The 16,819-nt window shown below is 46.9% G+C and overlaps 1 protein-coding gene across 1 annotated transcript in view; it reads left to right on the forward strand.

Annotated features, from left to right (window-relative positions):
- The first annotated feature begins 593 nt into the window (after positions 1-593).
- The window catches only part of LOC146184449 (uncharacterized), a 153,403-nt gene continuing 137,177 nt past the window's right edge, over positions 594-16,819 (forward strand). Inside the window, exons 1-2 of the mRNA XM_084608543.1 lie at positions 594-1,760; positions 2,160-2,659. Coding sequence (XP_084464669.1) covers positions 594-1,760; positions 2,160-2,659 — 1,667 coding nt within the window. The remainder of the gene's footprint in view (positions 1,761-2,159; positions 2,660-16,819) is intronic.

Consider the following 16,819-nt stretch of genomic DNA (forward strand, 5'->3'; position numbering starts at 1 on the left):
GCCGTTCATAGAAAGCGATCACCATGCGCTCTACTGACCTGCCAGTTTGAAAGACCCCTCCAGTCGCCTTGCACGATGGAGCTTACGCCTGCAAGATTTCGATATCACGGTGGTGTACAAGCCTCGTTGCAAACATTCTGACGCAGTCCGCTTATCGTGGGTTGAAGGCTCTGGGGTAGCTCACATACACGGAACTAATACAGTACTTCAAATTAGAAAGAAAACGATACGCAGAACCGCACAAACATCTCAGCAGACAGGAGGCAGTAACCTGGAGGAACATAGAGGCTAGGACATTCCCAAACCTAGCAAAGTACCACAAAATCTCGCCCGAAAAATTTAAAAATTTAAAAATGTGATAACGTGATAACATGCCGAGGCCGATGTTCCGTGTTGCTGCCAAGTGCCGATAAGATCACCCAGTGTTATCACGTGATGTTCGACGCCTTTCCTACGTGACTATATATGTGCCGTGTCTTGTACGCTTGTGAAATAAATGTTTGCCTCCGGATGCGACGCAGCCTGCTCGATCATTACAGTGGCGACGAGGCACGGTCTAACCCTGCGCGGGTAGGACGGACGTGGTTGGCGAGATGGCCTTCGGCAGTCGCGTGGGCGAGTTTAATCTCAACGAAAATTCTTCATGGGAAGAATACGTGGGGCGCATCGAGTTGTGCTGCGCAGCGCACAAGCTGACGAGTGACGCCGACAAGAGGGCAGCTTTACTCAGCTGTTGTGGGGAGACAACGTACTCCTTGATAGCAACCCTCGTGAAACCTCAACGACCGCCAAATGTCGAGTACCAAGTCATCGTCGACGCCGTGAAGGACCACGTCAACCCGAAGCCTTCAGAGTTATACTCAAGGTACGTTTTTTCCCAGCGAGACCAGCACTACGATAAATCTGTAGCTGACTACGTTACATCCTTACGCAAGCTAGCTGAGAACTGCGGCTTCAGCGACAAACAGCTGCCCTTGGATGTAATGCTGCGTGACCGCCTGGTATTCGGATTGAGGGACAGCGTTGTGCAGCAGCGACTGTTGATGGAAAAAAACTTGACGTTCAAGAGTGCTTACAATCCTGCAGTGACCGCGGAAATAGCCGCTAAAGAGCAACGCGTAATGAACCAGCATAAGCAGGAAGCTGTAGATGTGACAGCAAAAGTGAGCACGCCCCCTAAAAACGAGCAGGAGGAAGAGAACCGCGTCGGAGCGTCGAGTCATGTTCCGGACGAAAGGTGTTTCCGATGTGGTGGGAAGCACAAAGCTTATCGCTGCAAGTTCAAGAACGCTATGTGTTTCAACTGCTCTAAAAAAGGGCATCTAGCCAAGGCGTGTCGAGGAAAAAAAATGCAAGTGCAGCATCAGCTGGAGGCTGCATCCACGCTGGCGCATACTGAGTACGACGCTTTACTGAGCATCAGTCAGGTAACGAACTGTCCCAAATTTGTTGTCACCGTCAGCATTGGTGGGCAGGACGTACAGATGGAAGTCGATTCCGGAGCAGCTAGGTCAATCATGAGCAGCAAGGAATACAAAAAACTACAAGTCGCTAAAAATATCGACCTGGAAGTATCAGATGCTCAACTCGTCAGCTGGACGAAAGAAGGCCTTGACATTGTCGGAAAAGCCAGGGTTCCCGTAGAATTCAAAGGGCTAATTTGCGAGCTGCCGCTACTGGTAGTGAGAAATGAGGGCAGCACACTTCTAGGTCGTGACTGGTTCAAGGCTTTAAACATAGAGCTAACCTGTCTTCACACCGTGAGCAGCAGGCAAGAAGCTATCCTGTCGAGGTATGCAGAGATTTTTAGCGAGTCATTTGCTGGCGCTAGACTGCCGCCGATTCACATTGAGCTAAAGCAGGATGCCCAGCCAAAGTTCCTGAAATGTCGCAGCATTCCGTTCGCGTTTAAGGACAATGTGATAGCCGAGTTAGACAGAATGGAGAGACAAGGAATTCTACAAGCAACGCAGTATTCAGAATGGGCTACCCCTGTAGTCGTTGTTCGAAAAAAGAATGGATCGCTCCGAATCTGTGGCGACTACCGAAGCACAGTCAACCAAGCGTTGAGGAGCAACGGTTATCCTTTGCCTACGAGCAAAAAATTATTCGCAAAGTTGGGCAAAGGCCGTGTTTTTTCAAAGTTTGACTTCACGCAGGCGTACCAGCAACTGGTAGTTGATGACGCCACAGCGCAGGTTCTCACGATAAACACCGTAAAAGGATTGTACAACGTGCGACATTTGCCGTACGGCGTGTCGGTAGCTCCCGGTTTGTTCCAACGCGTAATGGACACAGTACTCGCGGGTCTACCGCAAGTAGCTGTATACCTGGACGACATTCTGGTGGACCGCGAAACAGCCGAAGAGCACAGCCAAATGCTCGCCGAGGTCTGCGAACGAATTGCAAGAACGGGACTGCGGGTCCAGTCGGCAAAGTGCGAGTTTTTTGAAGAGAGCCTCGAATTCTTGGGCCACCGGATAGACTCGCGTGGTATCTACCCATCGAAAGCTAAGGTAGAAGCCATTCATCAGGTGCCTGTACCGAAAACCAAGGAGCTGCAAGCATTTCTTGGTATGGTGAACTTTTATAATCGTTTCTTGAAAGGCCGCTCCGAGGTAGCAGAAGTTTTGTATCGTCTACTGGAGACTAACGTCGCGTGGGTGTGGCGAGCAGAACACCAGGAAGCGTTCGAAAGCCTGAAGCAGCTTCTAACGTCCGATTCGCTGCTGGTGCATTTTGATCCCAGCGCGCCTCTAGTTCTGTCATGTGATGCTTCACCGGTGGGAGTAGGAGCAGTCCTAGCGCACCAAGACCCTGAAGGACGAGAGAGACCCATCGCGTACGCGTCAAGAACGTTAACAAGGACCGAGCGGAATTATGCCCAGATAGATCGAGAGGCTTTAGCCATCGTTTTTGGCGTCCGGCATTTCCATTAGTATTTTTGTGGAAGGAAATTCTTTATTCTCACTGATCACAAACCGCTGCTCGGCATATTTCGACAAGAGAAGCAAATTCCAGCTGTATTGTCACCACGCATGCTCCGTTGGACGTTGATGCTGTCGGCTTATGAATACCACCTTGACTATCGGAAAACGCAAGATCATGCCAATGCTGACTGTTTAAGCAGATTACCAGCAAAGGAGGCGCGAGGTGAAACCGAGCCGCCAGGCGACGTTCTTCTGTTAGAAGCAATGGAGTATCCCCCAGTGACTGCACAACAAGTGGCATCCTCTACCAGGGATGACCCTCAACTACTTCAAGTAAAGTCTTGGATTATCGACGGTTGGCCTGAGCACAAGGTGCCACCAGAATATTCTGCCTACCATGACAGACGATATGAGCTATCTGTCGATCGCGACTGTATTCTTTTGGGAAACCGAGTAGTGCTGCCGGAACGACTGCGAAAGCGAATTCTTGGCATGCTACATGCAAATCATCCAGGCATTACGGCTATGAAAGCTCTCGCGAGGTCCTATGTTTTGTGGCCCAGAATTGACGCGCAAATCGAACATTTCGTTCGGCACTGCAAACCCTGTCAAGAGAACAGACAAAGTGATCCCAAGACACCTGCACATTTCTGGACGAAACCCGAAAGACCTTGGGGCAGGATTCACATCGATTTTGCGGGGCCAGTCGAAGGCGTTTGTTTTCTTGTGGCAGTGGATGCGTTTTCGAACTGGGCTGAGATCGAGATAATGCCGTCTCTTCAATCATCTTCATTGATAGAAAAGCTGCGTAGAATGTTCGCATCGTACGGTCTACCAAATCTTATCGTGTCCGATAATGGGACTGCTTTCTCAAGCAAGGAATTTCGGGAATTCCTAAAGCTAAACGGCATCCAGGTTATGTACACAGCGCCGTATCATCCTTCGAGCAATGGAAGAGCAGAAAGGATGGTTCGCGAGCTCAAGTGTGCACTCAGGAAGCAGAGACAAGCACAGTGGCCTGTAAAGTTTCTCGCTTCTTGTTCAAGCAGCACTCTACCCCTCATGCTGATACCGGAAAGGCACCAGCAGAGCTCATGTTGGGACGGAATTTCCGCTCTGCCCTGTCAAGACTTCACCCCGACATGGAAAGCGCGGACTTGTGTCAACGTGTGCCGTCGAAGGCTTTCCAGTGTGGGGATGCTGTGTACATGAGAAATTTCAGCCGACGGCCTACATGGCTAGCCGCTCGGGTGTTACACCGTCTGGGCCACGTCATCTACGAAGTTCAGACGTCTGAAGGAAATTTGCATAGACGTCATCGGGACCATCTGCAAAAGGCATGGGTGTCGGAACCGGCAACAACAGCTAATGCAACCGGTTATTTCTTCAGATTCCTACCGCCTCCAAGCACAGAACCCGAACTACCCAAGGATGAGGCACCAGTGGTTCTTAGACGGTCCACTCGTGAACGGCGACTTGTTCAGCGCTACGGCATTAACGTAGGGGGAAGGGGTGTGATAACGTGATAACATGCCGAGGCCGATGTTCCGTGTTGCTGACAAGTGCCGATAAGATCACCGTGTTATCACGTGATGTTCGACGCCTTTCCTACGTGACTATATATGTGCCGTGTCTTGTACACTTGTGAAATAAATGTTTGCCTCCGGAGGCGACGCAGCCTGCTCGATCATTACAAAAAATAACACATGCAGTGCATGCGGTGAAGTCTTGGACATCCTTCACATAATATGGAACTTCAAAGAGCACTTACAGAAATATAAAGCTCGCGCGCTCAGCCAAGCGGAGTGGGAGGCAGAGCTGGCCCACACGGATCTCTGTGAGCAGCGCAGCCTGCTCACCAGGGTCCGGGAGACAGCCCAGGCCAATGGTATTCTGGACTGAGGAAGCCACCTACGCTATTCCGTTCAACAATTGAAGTTTTCTCTCTCTCTCTCTCTCTCTCTCTCTCTCTCTCTCTTTCTCTTATCGAAGGCACTTGTTGACGCGCCTCTGAAGGAAGACGGCGTCGACGCCTTTTGGGACCGGTAAGCAGCACCAGTTTTGCACAGCAGCAGCGCTCGGACCTTCTGTTGAGAGACCTGGTGGATTACCTAGAAGGCAAGATGACTTTCACTCCTACGTTCTTCCCCCGTCCGCTATCGTTCTTCGCATTGCACGACGGTGTCCTTGTGAAGAATCTCGCACCCAACAGGACTATATACCTGCTTGTCGCCCCTAAGCAACTCTGAGAAGAAATTTGGCAGGCGTTCCACGATGAGCTGACAGCGCAGCATCTCGGGATGATGCGAACGTTATATTGAATCCAAGAGAGGTATTATTGGCCGCGGTTACCTGCCGTCGTGGTACGTTACGTGAAAGATGGATCGGGCAAAAAATGGATCGTCGTGGCCACTGACTACCTCATCCTCGACGCCGAAGCAAAACACTGCGATAGGATACCGCGGCCGCAGTCGCCAAGTTTTTTGGTCGAAAGCATTCTCCTGCGTCACAGGGCCTTCGAAGTTCTTATCACGGACAGGAGAAGAGCATTTACGGCGGAGCTCACTCAAGCCATCTTTGAGTACAGCCAGACAAGCCACCGGCAGACGACCGCCTATCTATCACCCGCAGAAAACGGACTTACCGAGCATCTAAATAAAACTTGTGGATGTGCTCACCATGTAAAGGTCTAGTCAAAGATTCCCAGCCTGCTCTTAATGGCCGGGAAGCGGTTGCTCTCCGCTATCGCTGCGCTGCTGTCAGATTCGTGCCCCCCTGCGCGCTGGTGGGGAGGGTATGCACTGAGATGGTGTCCTCCGGCACCTTCGGTTTCGCTCTCCTTCATGGCAAAGCAGTGAAAAAGATAGCACGGCGCATGCCCTCCTGCTTCCTTCTTCAAATTTCGCTGCGCTGCAGACCGTGGCTTGGCAGACGACCCTTCGCCTGAGAGCAGAGTGAAGCTGGCCTTAATATTTAGTTGTACAATGTTTTTCTGTACTTTTCGCCTTCTTTCTCGGGAATAACATGCGTTTACACCTTACCATCAGAACTTTCACAGCTAGCGGAGTCTTACTGTGGCTTCGCTAATCGTTCTATTTTTCAGCAATTTACTGCGCACGAATTGGGGTAGAGCGTGCATTGTTTGCTTGTGCTTTTTAAGGGTTTTCTTTACTGTGTTCCATTCAGCTCGTCCTCTCGAGCCTTGTATTAGTAAGGCGTGTTCTTTGTCCACGGAAGTGACGACCGGCGAATCTTGAAGATTCAGGATATGTGACCGACATTTCTGCAAAGTATTTCATACATTTTACACAGTATGAACTGTCAGGGTTTTGAGCGCCTGCGCTGGCCTTTCTGATCTTAGTGGAATGTAAGAATACTTTTGGAAGAAAATAAACGAACAACGAATGAGTTTCACAACGCGAGGTCGCGTCAGAAATGTTTTAGGTTAAGCGATATGCAATTCTATCCGTCCCTGGATTTTAGACTCCGCGCTTCCCGTTTGGCAAACTGATATATTCGTGACCGCTGCAGAGGCATATAGTCAATATATGTGATTACCTGCATTTGCGTTGGTGTTAATACAGGGCTGCGGACATCTCGGCTTTTGTTTGGCATTTAGGCAGTGATAGACCTTCACTCTCAATATAAATTGGTAAGGCGTTACTGATAGCAAGGGGATTATAGTTCTGTGTCGTCACTTTTGAGTTTCCCAGCAAAGGTACATACGATGACAATGCAACGGCGCGAAAGGGGACAGATGTTCATGTCTACACTCTTAAAGTGGAATGGATGATCGGCCAGGGAACAGTTTGGAAATGGATATGCTCAGGTTAGTGTGACTGTGTCTTACAACAGAAACCGTGACACCAAACTGTGGCACACATGTGGAGCATGTCCAATTACAACCTGTTAGGAGATAGGCCACATGACTACCTTTGAATAGCAAACATTGATGAACGCATGGTGCCTTTTGCAAGGTGCTACTTCGACATTGTATAAGAACCTACTATGCAAAATAAACTAAAAAAGGCAAAAACACTTTGCTTTCAGGAACGTGAGCTAATAATTAGGAATTCGTATGGCTACGTAGGCGTGAAATGAGTTGTTTCTATCTCCAGCGAAACGCAGTAATTGTGAGCGTTGAGAGGTCGAAAGATCGAAGGCGACAGAGAAAAAAAAACGGAAACACATGCAAACAAATAGAGGTATAAAGGAAGTCGACCGTTTCCTCTGCGATAGTGACGAATATATCGGTCCGCTTCTCGACAATTGCGCAATTGAAAATACCGCAACGGGTTGAAGAGCACGTCACTTAATCTAGAAGAGTTTGTGATGTGACCACTTGTTGTCAGATGGTTTCGTTTCCGGGAGAAAATGTGCTTCTCATTCTCGCAAGAACAGAATAACGTGCACAAGCACTGAAAACGTACCCCTGAGAGTTCATACTGTGTGAAAACTCATGAAATACTTCACTGAAGCATCAGCGACAGAGGTTAACTCCCTAAAACACGCAGCTCTTCAAGTGTTTTGCCCGCGTACTTAGGTGAGCTAGCTCACACTCATTACTGAGAGAGCGAAATGGCAATTACGCACTAACATAAACCCCTCAGAAACACAAGCAGTGCGTGCTCTACCACGATTCGTGCGCAGTAAATTGCCATAAAACGAAAAAGGTTAGAAAGGTAACAGTGAGGGCTCCCGAGCTATGAAAGAGCAGATAGCCAGGTAAACGCATGTTATCGGCCGCTAAGAAGGCGAAAAGTACGGAGAAGCGCGCATATTACCAGTAACTTTTGAGGCCAGCATCACGTTTCTATCAGGCAATCGGTCGTCTGCCGCCCCACGCAGCGGAATCTGGAGAAAAAAACGGCGGAAGCGCGCGCCGCACTACCTTTTTCCTTGCTATATCAACAAGGAGAGCGGGAACGAAGGATCCGGACCCCTCTCAGCGCATACCTTCGCCACCACCTCGCGACCTGGTTAGCATTTGATAACAGCGCAGCGATAGAGGACCGCAGCCGCTCTCCGGATATTCGGAGCGGCCTGAGAACTTTTGACTATTCTTGTACATCGACGCCGAACACAAGACCTAGGATGCCATCCTGCCGTAAGTGATGTTCGCGGATAACAGGGCGATCCAGGAGACAACCAGAGTAACCCCCTTCATGCGTTCGTGCGGCAGGGAGGTCAGGATGACGATCGACGCGATGCTTCCGCAGAAGACAATCTCGACGTCGCCGCCTACATGCAGCGTGCCGAGGAAGCCCGACGACTCGCCCGGATGCGCATAAAAGACCAGCAACCCATCGACGCCCGCCGCTACAACTTGCGACGACGCGACGCAGAGTACAAGCCGAGATATCAAGATTGGGTTTTGATGCCGATTCCACGTCGCGGATTGAGTGAAATTGTCTTGCAGCGGTACTTGTGTTCATACAAAGTCCTTTGTCACATCGGACAGCTCAATTATGAAGTCATCCCCGACTGCACGACCATATCCAAGCGGTGCCGGGAGCGCCCAGAAAGAGTTCATGTTGTGCGCCTAAAGCCTTATTACACGCGCTCAAGGTGCTCAAGGCCCTAGTTATTTTTAATTCGCGTATTTTGTTTAGCTTTGTTTACTTTCTAAGCACATGGGCGATGCCTTTTTAATAAGGAAATAATGCCGTAGACCATTCAAGTTTTTATGTGTTTATTTTCGAAAGCCGCCAGCATGCGGTCTTATAATTGTAAATCTAGCGCGCGGATCACTTCTGTATTCTTTGTTCATTTTCGTTGTCGCGAGACGCGGCTTCATTATTTCCTGTGTTGTGACAGATGATTCAAGATGTATCTTGATGACTCTAGCCACGCTCTTGTATTTCTACAATGTTCCAGGTTATGCTAGTCACTTTTCGCGGTTTCATCTAGACGTTTCTAGGCCGCTGTTAAATTTGGTGTTGACGTGTAAAACAGGCATTCTTAGTTGGACAACCGACGAGTACGTTTGATTTTATCGCCGCCGCAGATCCTCGTAGTTCTTTTGCTGGCGCAAGACAGCCCTTAAAAGAGTTTCATTCAAGTGAAACGCTAGTGTCTTCATTTGTGGCTACTCTGCTTGTGACCACTACGTGATAATATAAAGCCCTGTGGCCCAGACAGTCAAAATGCACATTCTGATGCGACTACTCATGCAAGCTACTCCTTATGGAAGGAAAAAGTGTGGCGGGGCCGCAGCAGGTAAAAAAAACCCCACCTCGGTCTTTTATGTTTAACGTTTTTTTCCTCCGCGTCCATTCTTTTGAACACGTTTTTTATTTGTGGATCTGTGTTTCCCTCAATGGCAAAGGAACGTTGGCAGTTAGAAACTCTGGTTCTGAGTACGTCGCCGGTACCATCGTGTTCCGTGAGGCTGGAAACAGTAACATCGCTCTCGGTGACTCCATGCAGCTAAGGTCGTTTTCTTGCAAAAGCAATACTATTCTAGGTCTCGAGCCTTCAGATTAGCGCAGCGGGTAGCCACGTCTTACCCACATGACGCTCTGACGTCACACCCTGCGTGGGCTGGCAGGAGCTGCCAACTTGGGTCTCTCGTTTCACATGGGACGGTTATTTCAGAATCAGCCTTCCAGAACCCTGTCATTCCTGTTACCCCTATATGCCACTCAGGCACGTTCAAATGGCTTGGTTAAAGCGGGACTTTATATGTGGGCTGAGGAAGAAGAAAAAGAGAAGGAGAAGAACACTCGGTCCCCCGCAGCTAATGCATTCTTTCAATATTTGTTTCAGCAGCGTTGAAGTCTTGTACTTTCTTAGACTTTTTTTCAAGATGAGCGCTGGACCGAATTTGTGGCTTTCATTTCTACTTCTTCGCCATTTCTATTGTTTTTCCTTTCCGTTCAAAGTCTATCTGTAGCGCCTGTGCCCTGTTCCATTCATTACATTCGTTTTTATATAAATCAGGCCCAGTGGAAAAGAAAGTGTGTGATCGCCCGAACCTTTAGTGTTGCCGCGTACGTTTTCTTATACAGAAACTTCTTGTGAAACAGTTGCCATTGCCCCTAAAGCTCTACCTTTCCCTCTGGCACCCACACCTCACCTCGTCTGTGCTCCCTCACCCTTGCACTCACCAGTTTTTTTTTTTTTTTCAGTGTCGATCTTCCCTCACCTTCACTTTACCTAGTCAAATCATCACGAGGTGAGGGTGAGGACACTCTCATTGGGGCTCACCCCCGTGAGGATGCCCATGTTTGTGCAGCTGTGGACTCTTTTACCTGTTAGCGTTTCGAAAAACCTAGGCAGAGAACTGTGAATCCGCAAACATGCCCGACTGCTGCACTTTCGGCTGCAGCAAGCGCAAGGAATCCAAGAAGGCACTCCTTGTCATTCCGAGCGGCAAGAGTGGCAGCAAAGTGAAATTTCACCACACAAACTAAAGCAGAATAAATACATACGGCTCTCCGTGTAAAAATGTTAAATGCTAAATTTTACAAATGTTAATTATGTGTTAAATGTTTGAGTATACCGTGTGCTTCATCGCTCTCTGGATATGAAAAACTAACGGAATACGGACAAGACTGTAGAAGCGTAACTGTATGAGTTTTTTTTAGTATAATTTGTGACTCATATTTAAATATAACATTCGCTACCACACAGAACAAGGATACTTTTATAAATAAGAGTACCAAAGCAATGTATTAAAAAATATTGGATATTTCTGGCATACTCTGTTACATTCTCGTTGTTGAACAGTGGTGTAGCTTTAGGTAATACTCGTTATCAGATTTTTGATGTTATGTTTTATTTTGTTCTATCACTCCTCCACTCTCGTCGACTCTGAGCACTCGATGGAGAATTCTGCGAATTCTGAGTAATTATTCAAACAGCGCATGCTGTCTCACCTTTGAACAACCTCCAGGGCGGGAAGCACTCACGCGAAGGGGGACGCGGTCAATTGCATTGCTTTCATCCTTTTTTTTTTTCAGGACTTGGTTAACATTCTGGCCCATGTTTACTATTGTATATCTTTTTTGCCTACTTCGCGGGGCCACGTGACGCTTTTTGTGTTGGTGTGCATTCAACAAGGTTTATAGTTTCATTGTAATATGAAGCCGAAACATAACGAGGTTTTGTATAAACAAGAACGAAGAAAACTACTATCTAAACTATCTTTTGCTAACCCTCTTCGAGAAAAATGCAATTGAGAACGTATTCGGCACTAAACCACTTACGTTTCAAACTCGCAGAGCAAGAGAATTCAGATGTGCACTTTGAATGATTATGTGGCTACAGTATGTGAGGCAAATAAATATGGTGCATAAGAAATAGGTCACTCCATTCGGCTTGCCGAGCTATATCATTAAGCCGGACTGTTCTTCCTCCTGTTCAGCATGTCGAAGGTCAGTCTCGAATGAAATTAAACCTGCACTACAAGGCAGGATAGATTGTATATAATAAAGAGAAGAAAGAACTATATTAGAAGTTTGTGAGAAGTTTGGGCTTAAACCGAACATTAAAAAGACAAAGATCATGGCGTCTTGCCCTATCAAGTCCTGGAGCATCAAGGGACAAGAAGTGGAAGCTGTGACAGATTTTCTCTTCTTGGACTCCAAGATTACCCCGGAAGGAGACTGCAGCCATGAAATTAGGAGACGCTTGCATCTGGGAAAGAGAGCCATGGCTAGCCTTGACCGCCTAGTAAAGAGCAGAGACATTACACTGCCAACCAAGATCCATACAACTTGTGCTATATGGTCTTTCCAGTTGTGATGTATGGATGCGACAGTTGGACTGTGAAAAAGGCTGACCGCCGAACAATCAACGCGTTTGAATTGTGGTGCTGGCGGAGACACTTGAGAGTTCCTTGGACTGCCAGAAAATCAAATCAGTCGATATTGTCGACCATAAACCCTGACTGCTCATTGGAGGGTTAAATTCTAAAGTTAAAGCTTAGCTACTTTGCTCATCTGATGAGAAGAGAGGAGTCGCTGGAGAAAGGTTTGATGTTGGGAAAGATTGAGGGTCACCGGAGAAGGGGTAGGCAGCAAACGCGATGTTTAGATGGCGCTGCAGATGAAGTTATGGGATGTTAGGAAGATAGAGACTGGAAAGCGTGGCGTGGTATGGTCCATAGGGTCACGAAGAGTCGAACACGACTGAACGACTGAAATGAACTGAGACGCTTTAAATGACTCAACAAAGACGGACATGCCTTCTTTTACTAACAGCTATGTTTAAGGATCGCAGTCCGTCTAAATTGTTTCACAATATGTATTAGCTCTTTTAAATGAGGCCGAGAACTACTTCAGCGGTAGCGAAAAGCAACAGACTGAAGGTATTCTTAGGGTTCAATCTCTTCAGGTTCTCATTTTAAAGAAACTAGAAGCCACTGTTGGCCTTTGGACCTCACTGGTGTTTGTCATAACGTCCTTTGGGAGGCCTTTTTAAGCCTATAATCACATTTCGTGAGGCGAATGAACCTATGTTGGAAACCCTCAGGGCAAGAAAAACATCTGCCTTGAAGGCTTTAGAATCTGAGCTGGTGCTGCCAAAATTGGCTGACATAAGCCTGCGCAACTTCTTTCAATTTCTATAGTCCGTTTCCATATTATTGGCCCCACTTCTTTCTTTTTTACTCAAAAATACACAATAATCATTACGTGCTTGTAATGTAACAAGCTTGCCTTCGGCCATTTGCTCCATAATCTGTTTTTTAGCTCCTACACATTTAAACACAGTAATTAAATGATTCAGTGGCAGTTGATTGAAATATGTGACATTGCCTTTATTGTGGTCAACAATATATTCCTGAACTTTGGGAGTTTAATGTAACTATCAAATCACACGCGTATTAGTTGATACCAGAAAAAGATCTTTCTTATAAAATATATTCTGCCCACATTAATTTAGTGCTGGCTAAATGTTTCTTCATGAATAATTCCCAACCTCGTATAATTTTCTTACTCTCTCTTATAAGAATTTCACTTATAGAAGGCAATCAGTTTATTCATTCAGCCCATTATTTCGTTGCACTAATGTAATTCGGAAGTTGAATTATTTTACAGCTTTCCTGGCAAACTAAGCAAGACCTCTTAAAGCTGTTGCTAAACGGCTTGTAGAAAGCTGCGAAAAACATGCCGGCCATGGGCGTGCCGGCTGCGCGAGAACGTTGGTCGTCTAAAATTGCGTGCAGCGAACACAGCCCCACATATTCAGCTTGCAAGACTGGCGACTTTTAGTGGCCGAGGAGGCTTAGCGCATGTGCAGGTCGTTACTGGATAAAGGTCCACAGGCTCGACTGGTTGGTAATCCATTGTGATTCGAAGGCCGAGCGCGCCACGAGAGAAAGAAGAGTTTTTCGCCCGTCTTGAGCCTTTCTTTACTGTTCCCAAGGATGAGGGATCGAATCCCGGCTTCGGCGGCCGCTTTTAGATGGCGGCGAAAAGCAAGGACCCCGTGTGCTATGCGATGTCAGTGCACGTTAAAGAACCCCAGGTGGTCGAAACTTCCGGAGTCCTCCACTACAGCGTCTCCCATAGCCTGAGTTGCTTTGGGACGTTAAACCCCACAAACCTAACTAAACCAAAGCTTCTAGGGACTAAATAGAACGGGGCATGGTTCTCTGGCGTTGAAAGCCTATTTGAATTAATACCGTACGAAATTCGAAATGTGCGACTTTGCGCACGGCGCACAAATATTTCCCCGTCTTGGGGAGGAGGGGGGGGGGGAAGTGGTTACACACCTGTATGTTTAATGCAAAATGATTAACTACTTTTAGTGTTGCGTAAGTGGTGCCGTTTATGAGCGCAAAAAATCAAACCTTTGTTTCAATGGTACTGGCGAGCATTGGCTTTCCCACAGAACTTTATGCAATGGGCTACGGGAGGCAAATCTTCGTCTTGCAGTGTGTGTGTGTGTGTGCGTGCGTGCGCGCGCGCTCTTCTCCATGAAAACTTCCGCAATGATGCAGGACTCCGAGGAGGATAAATTTTTGAAGGAGTTGGACGAAAAGGACGCCGAAATAAGGGAGCTGAAAGACTATTTACGTTACCTGGAAGACAGAGTTCCCAAATCCGCCAGGACAGAACCGTCTTCTAAACAGGCGAGCTGTTCTTTTCTGCCGATGTTATGCTTTCTGCTGCTGTTCCGAATTGACACAAAATGCCCCCTTAAAAGTTGTCTCTATGCCGATATTGCCAGAAGTTTCAGGCGATGCTAGCTTAACTATTTTCGCCATGCATTTTTCGTGTGTCTTTAGCCTCATTACAGTGGCTAGAATAGGGACAGTGTGCGGACTGCGGTGCCGGCTCCGGTGCCCTCCGCAGCGCACCGGAGAAGGTTCCCTGTGCCGCTGAGACTACCATACACGTGCGCTTGCTGCATATCATCTGATTACCACGCAAATAATCGGCCGAATTTTAGACCTTCCTTCGCGCTCTGGAGCGTAATTTCATCTCATACTGCGACCTTCACTTTTATACAGCATCTTTCTTTATTCCCCACCAACTATGTCTAGTAACGATGCAAGTATATACCTCTGTGAAACGTCCCTGTTTAATCACTAGAATTACTACCCGCATTGCAGGCAAGATTTTGCAAGGTGGAGGAAACAGTGTGATAAAAACTTGCCGCCATGGTTTTTGGACATATACAGTAAAACAAAAGCATTAGCTTTGCCGGTCACCGCGTTTGACCGCTGAGGAAGCTTCATGTGCTAAGCTGAGCTTCGGATGTTGTCTTCTTCAGTCCGTCTATGTGGCAATTCAGACCATAATTAGGACCGTTCCTCCTAATCTTAAAACACCTGTTAAATACTTAACTGAACGTAATATCATTTGGTTAAGCAAAGCTAAATGAAGCCAAATTTTGCTTAACATAAAAGGTGACCAAGCTATCTTTAGCCAAAGGTTAACAAATATAACAATTGAGGTAGGCTAGATAAACCATTTGTATACAGCTGCGAACTATCTAGGCACGTAACCAAATTTTAATTTTAGTACTATTTAATTAGTAATTAAGATAATTTTTCTTATTTAATAACTATTGCCTTTAAAAACTAAATGGATTTGCAAAGTAGGAGAGTGCCTTCTAAAACCCACAGTCTGTTTATTTTCAATTAAGGAAGCCTCACGTGTGTCGTTTTTCCAAGCTTTAAGAAAGCTCGCGGAATACAAAATTATCATGTGACTAAATCATTCAGTCGCAACCTTTGTGCTGCTCTAGAACTAGGTTATGTACTTCGTCTCACAATATGTTTGCAGCACTGCGAAATGTACAGCTCTCTCATCCAGTTAGGGCTGCGAAAACACAAAACTATTGCCTTTAAACAATAAATGAATTTGCTGAGTTAGAGTGCCTTCTAAAACCCACAATCTGTTTATTTTCGATTAAGATAGCCTCACGTGTATTTTTTTCCGAGCTTTAAGAAAGCTCACGAAATACAACATTATTATGTGACTAAATCATTCAGTCGCAACCTTTGTGCTGCTCTCGAACTAGGTTATGTACTTCGTCTCACAATATGTTTACAGCACTGCGAAATGTACAGCTCTCTCATCCAGTTAGGGCTGCGAAAACACAAAACTATTGCCTTTAAACAATAAATGAATTTGCTGAGTTAGAGCGCCTTCTAAAACCCACAATCTCTTTAATTCAATTAAGAAAGCCTCACGTGTATTGTTTTTCCAAGCTTTAAGAAAGCTCACGAAATACAACATTATCATGTGACTAAATCATTCAGCCGCAACCATTGTGCTGCTCTCAAACTAAGTTTTATACTTCGTCTCACAAGATATTTGCAGTACTGCGAAAGGTAGAGCTCTCTGGTCCAGTCAGGGCTGCGAAAACTAAAAAAAATAGTCCCTCAAATGTTTGAGCCGTGTAGAGTTATTAAAAATTAACAAGCACTGGTAGATTTACATGGCAGCGAGTGTTCCAATCACTGAATAAATTATCAGAGAAAACCCGTAAGGACACAGCTCTGCGGAAGCCTTGTGCGACGTAGTGATGCGTTTCCATTTTCCAACAAGTCGTCAGCCTAGTCGGTTGTCTCCTGTGCGCCGCACACCGACAGTGTGCTGGTTTCCCAAGGAGACGAAGCAGCTGGCTCTAACTGTTTTTAAAACGCTTCACGTCTAGGCTGGGGCAGCTCAAATACGAATGCGCTCATCGAGAGGACGGCAAAACTCACTGAGGTGAGCGAGCTTTACGAGTGCACAATGGAGGCGTTGAAGGCGGGCTTAGTGCTATCACCGAAGAAGCGTGCTGGCGGAAGAGGTCGCGAGCGCCCGAAGAAGCTGGTCGATTTTGAACTCAGCGTAGTACGGAGGGTGGTGCACAGCGTTCTCCAGAGAAGCGAAATTCCAAAGGTGGTAGCATATATCTCAAATGACGACTCGCTACCAACCGTGTCCATAGCGACAATGCAGAGGATGCTGAAGAAACTCGGCTTCTAATGCAAGGAGCGCTCTCGCAATGCAATGCTAATCGAAGGGACGCATATTGTGCGGTGTCACCACCGGTACCTACGTCAAATACAGAGCTTCGAGGACAGGGTAGACCAATGTTTTTTCATCGACGAAACGTGGGTCCATACCGGCAGCACGCGCTATGCAATTGAATGCACTATGCAATGCAATATGCGCTCGAAGTACATCAATCCGGGCTGTCGACTGGTCTGCAAAATTTCAGTGGCAAAGGTGGCAGGCTCATTTTTATCCACTGCGGCAGTGAACAAGGTTTTGTTGAAGCCACAGCGGAAGTTTTCCGAGCTAAGAAAACCTTGGGCGACTACTGAGAGGAAATGAACGGGGAATGCTAAAAGAAGTGGTGAGGCTACGCTCAATACCGGGCATCTAACACGTGCGACCCTCTGGACAACGACCCCGTATCCCAAGAGTACTCAACAATCT

This window comes from Amblyomma maculatum, chromosome 7 (assembly GCF_055883805.1).
Source record: "Amblyomma maculatum isolate TAMU_Amacu chromosome 7, ASM5588380v1, whole genome shotgun sequence".
NCBI lineage: Eukaryota > Metazoa > Arthropoda > Arachnida > Ixodida > Ixodidae > Amblyomma > Amblyomma maculatum.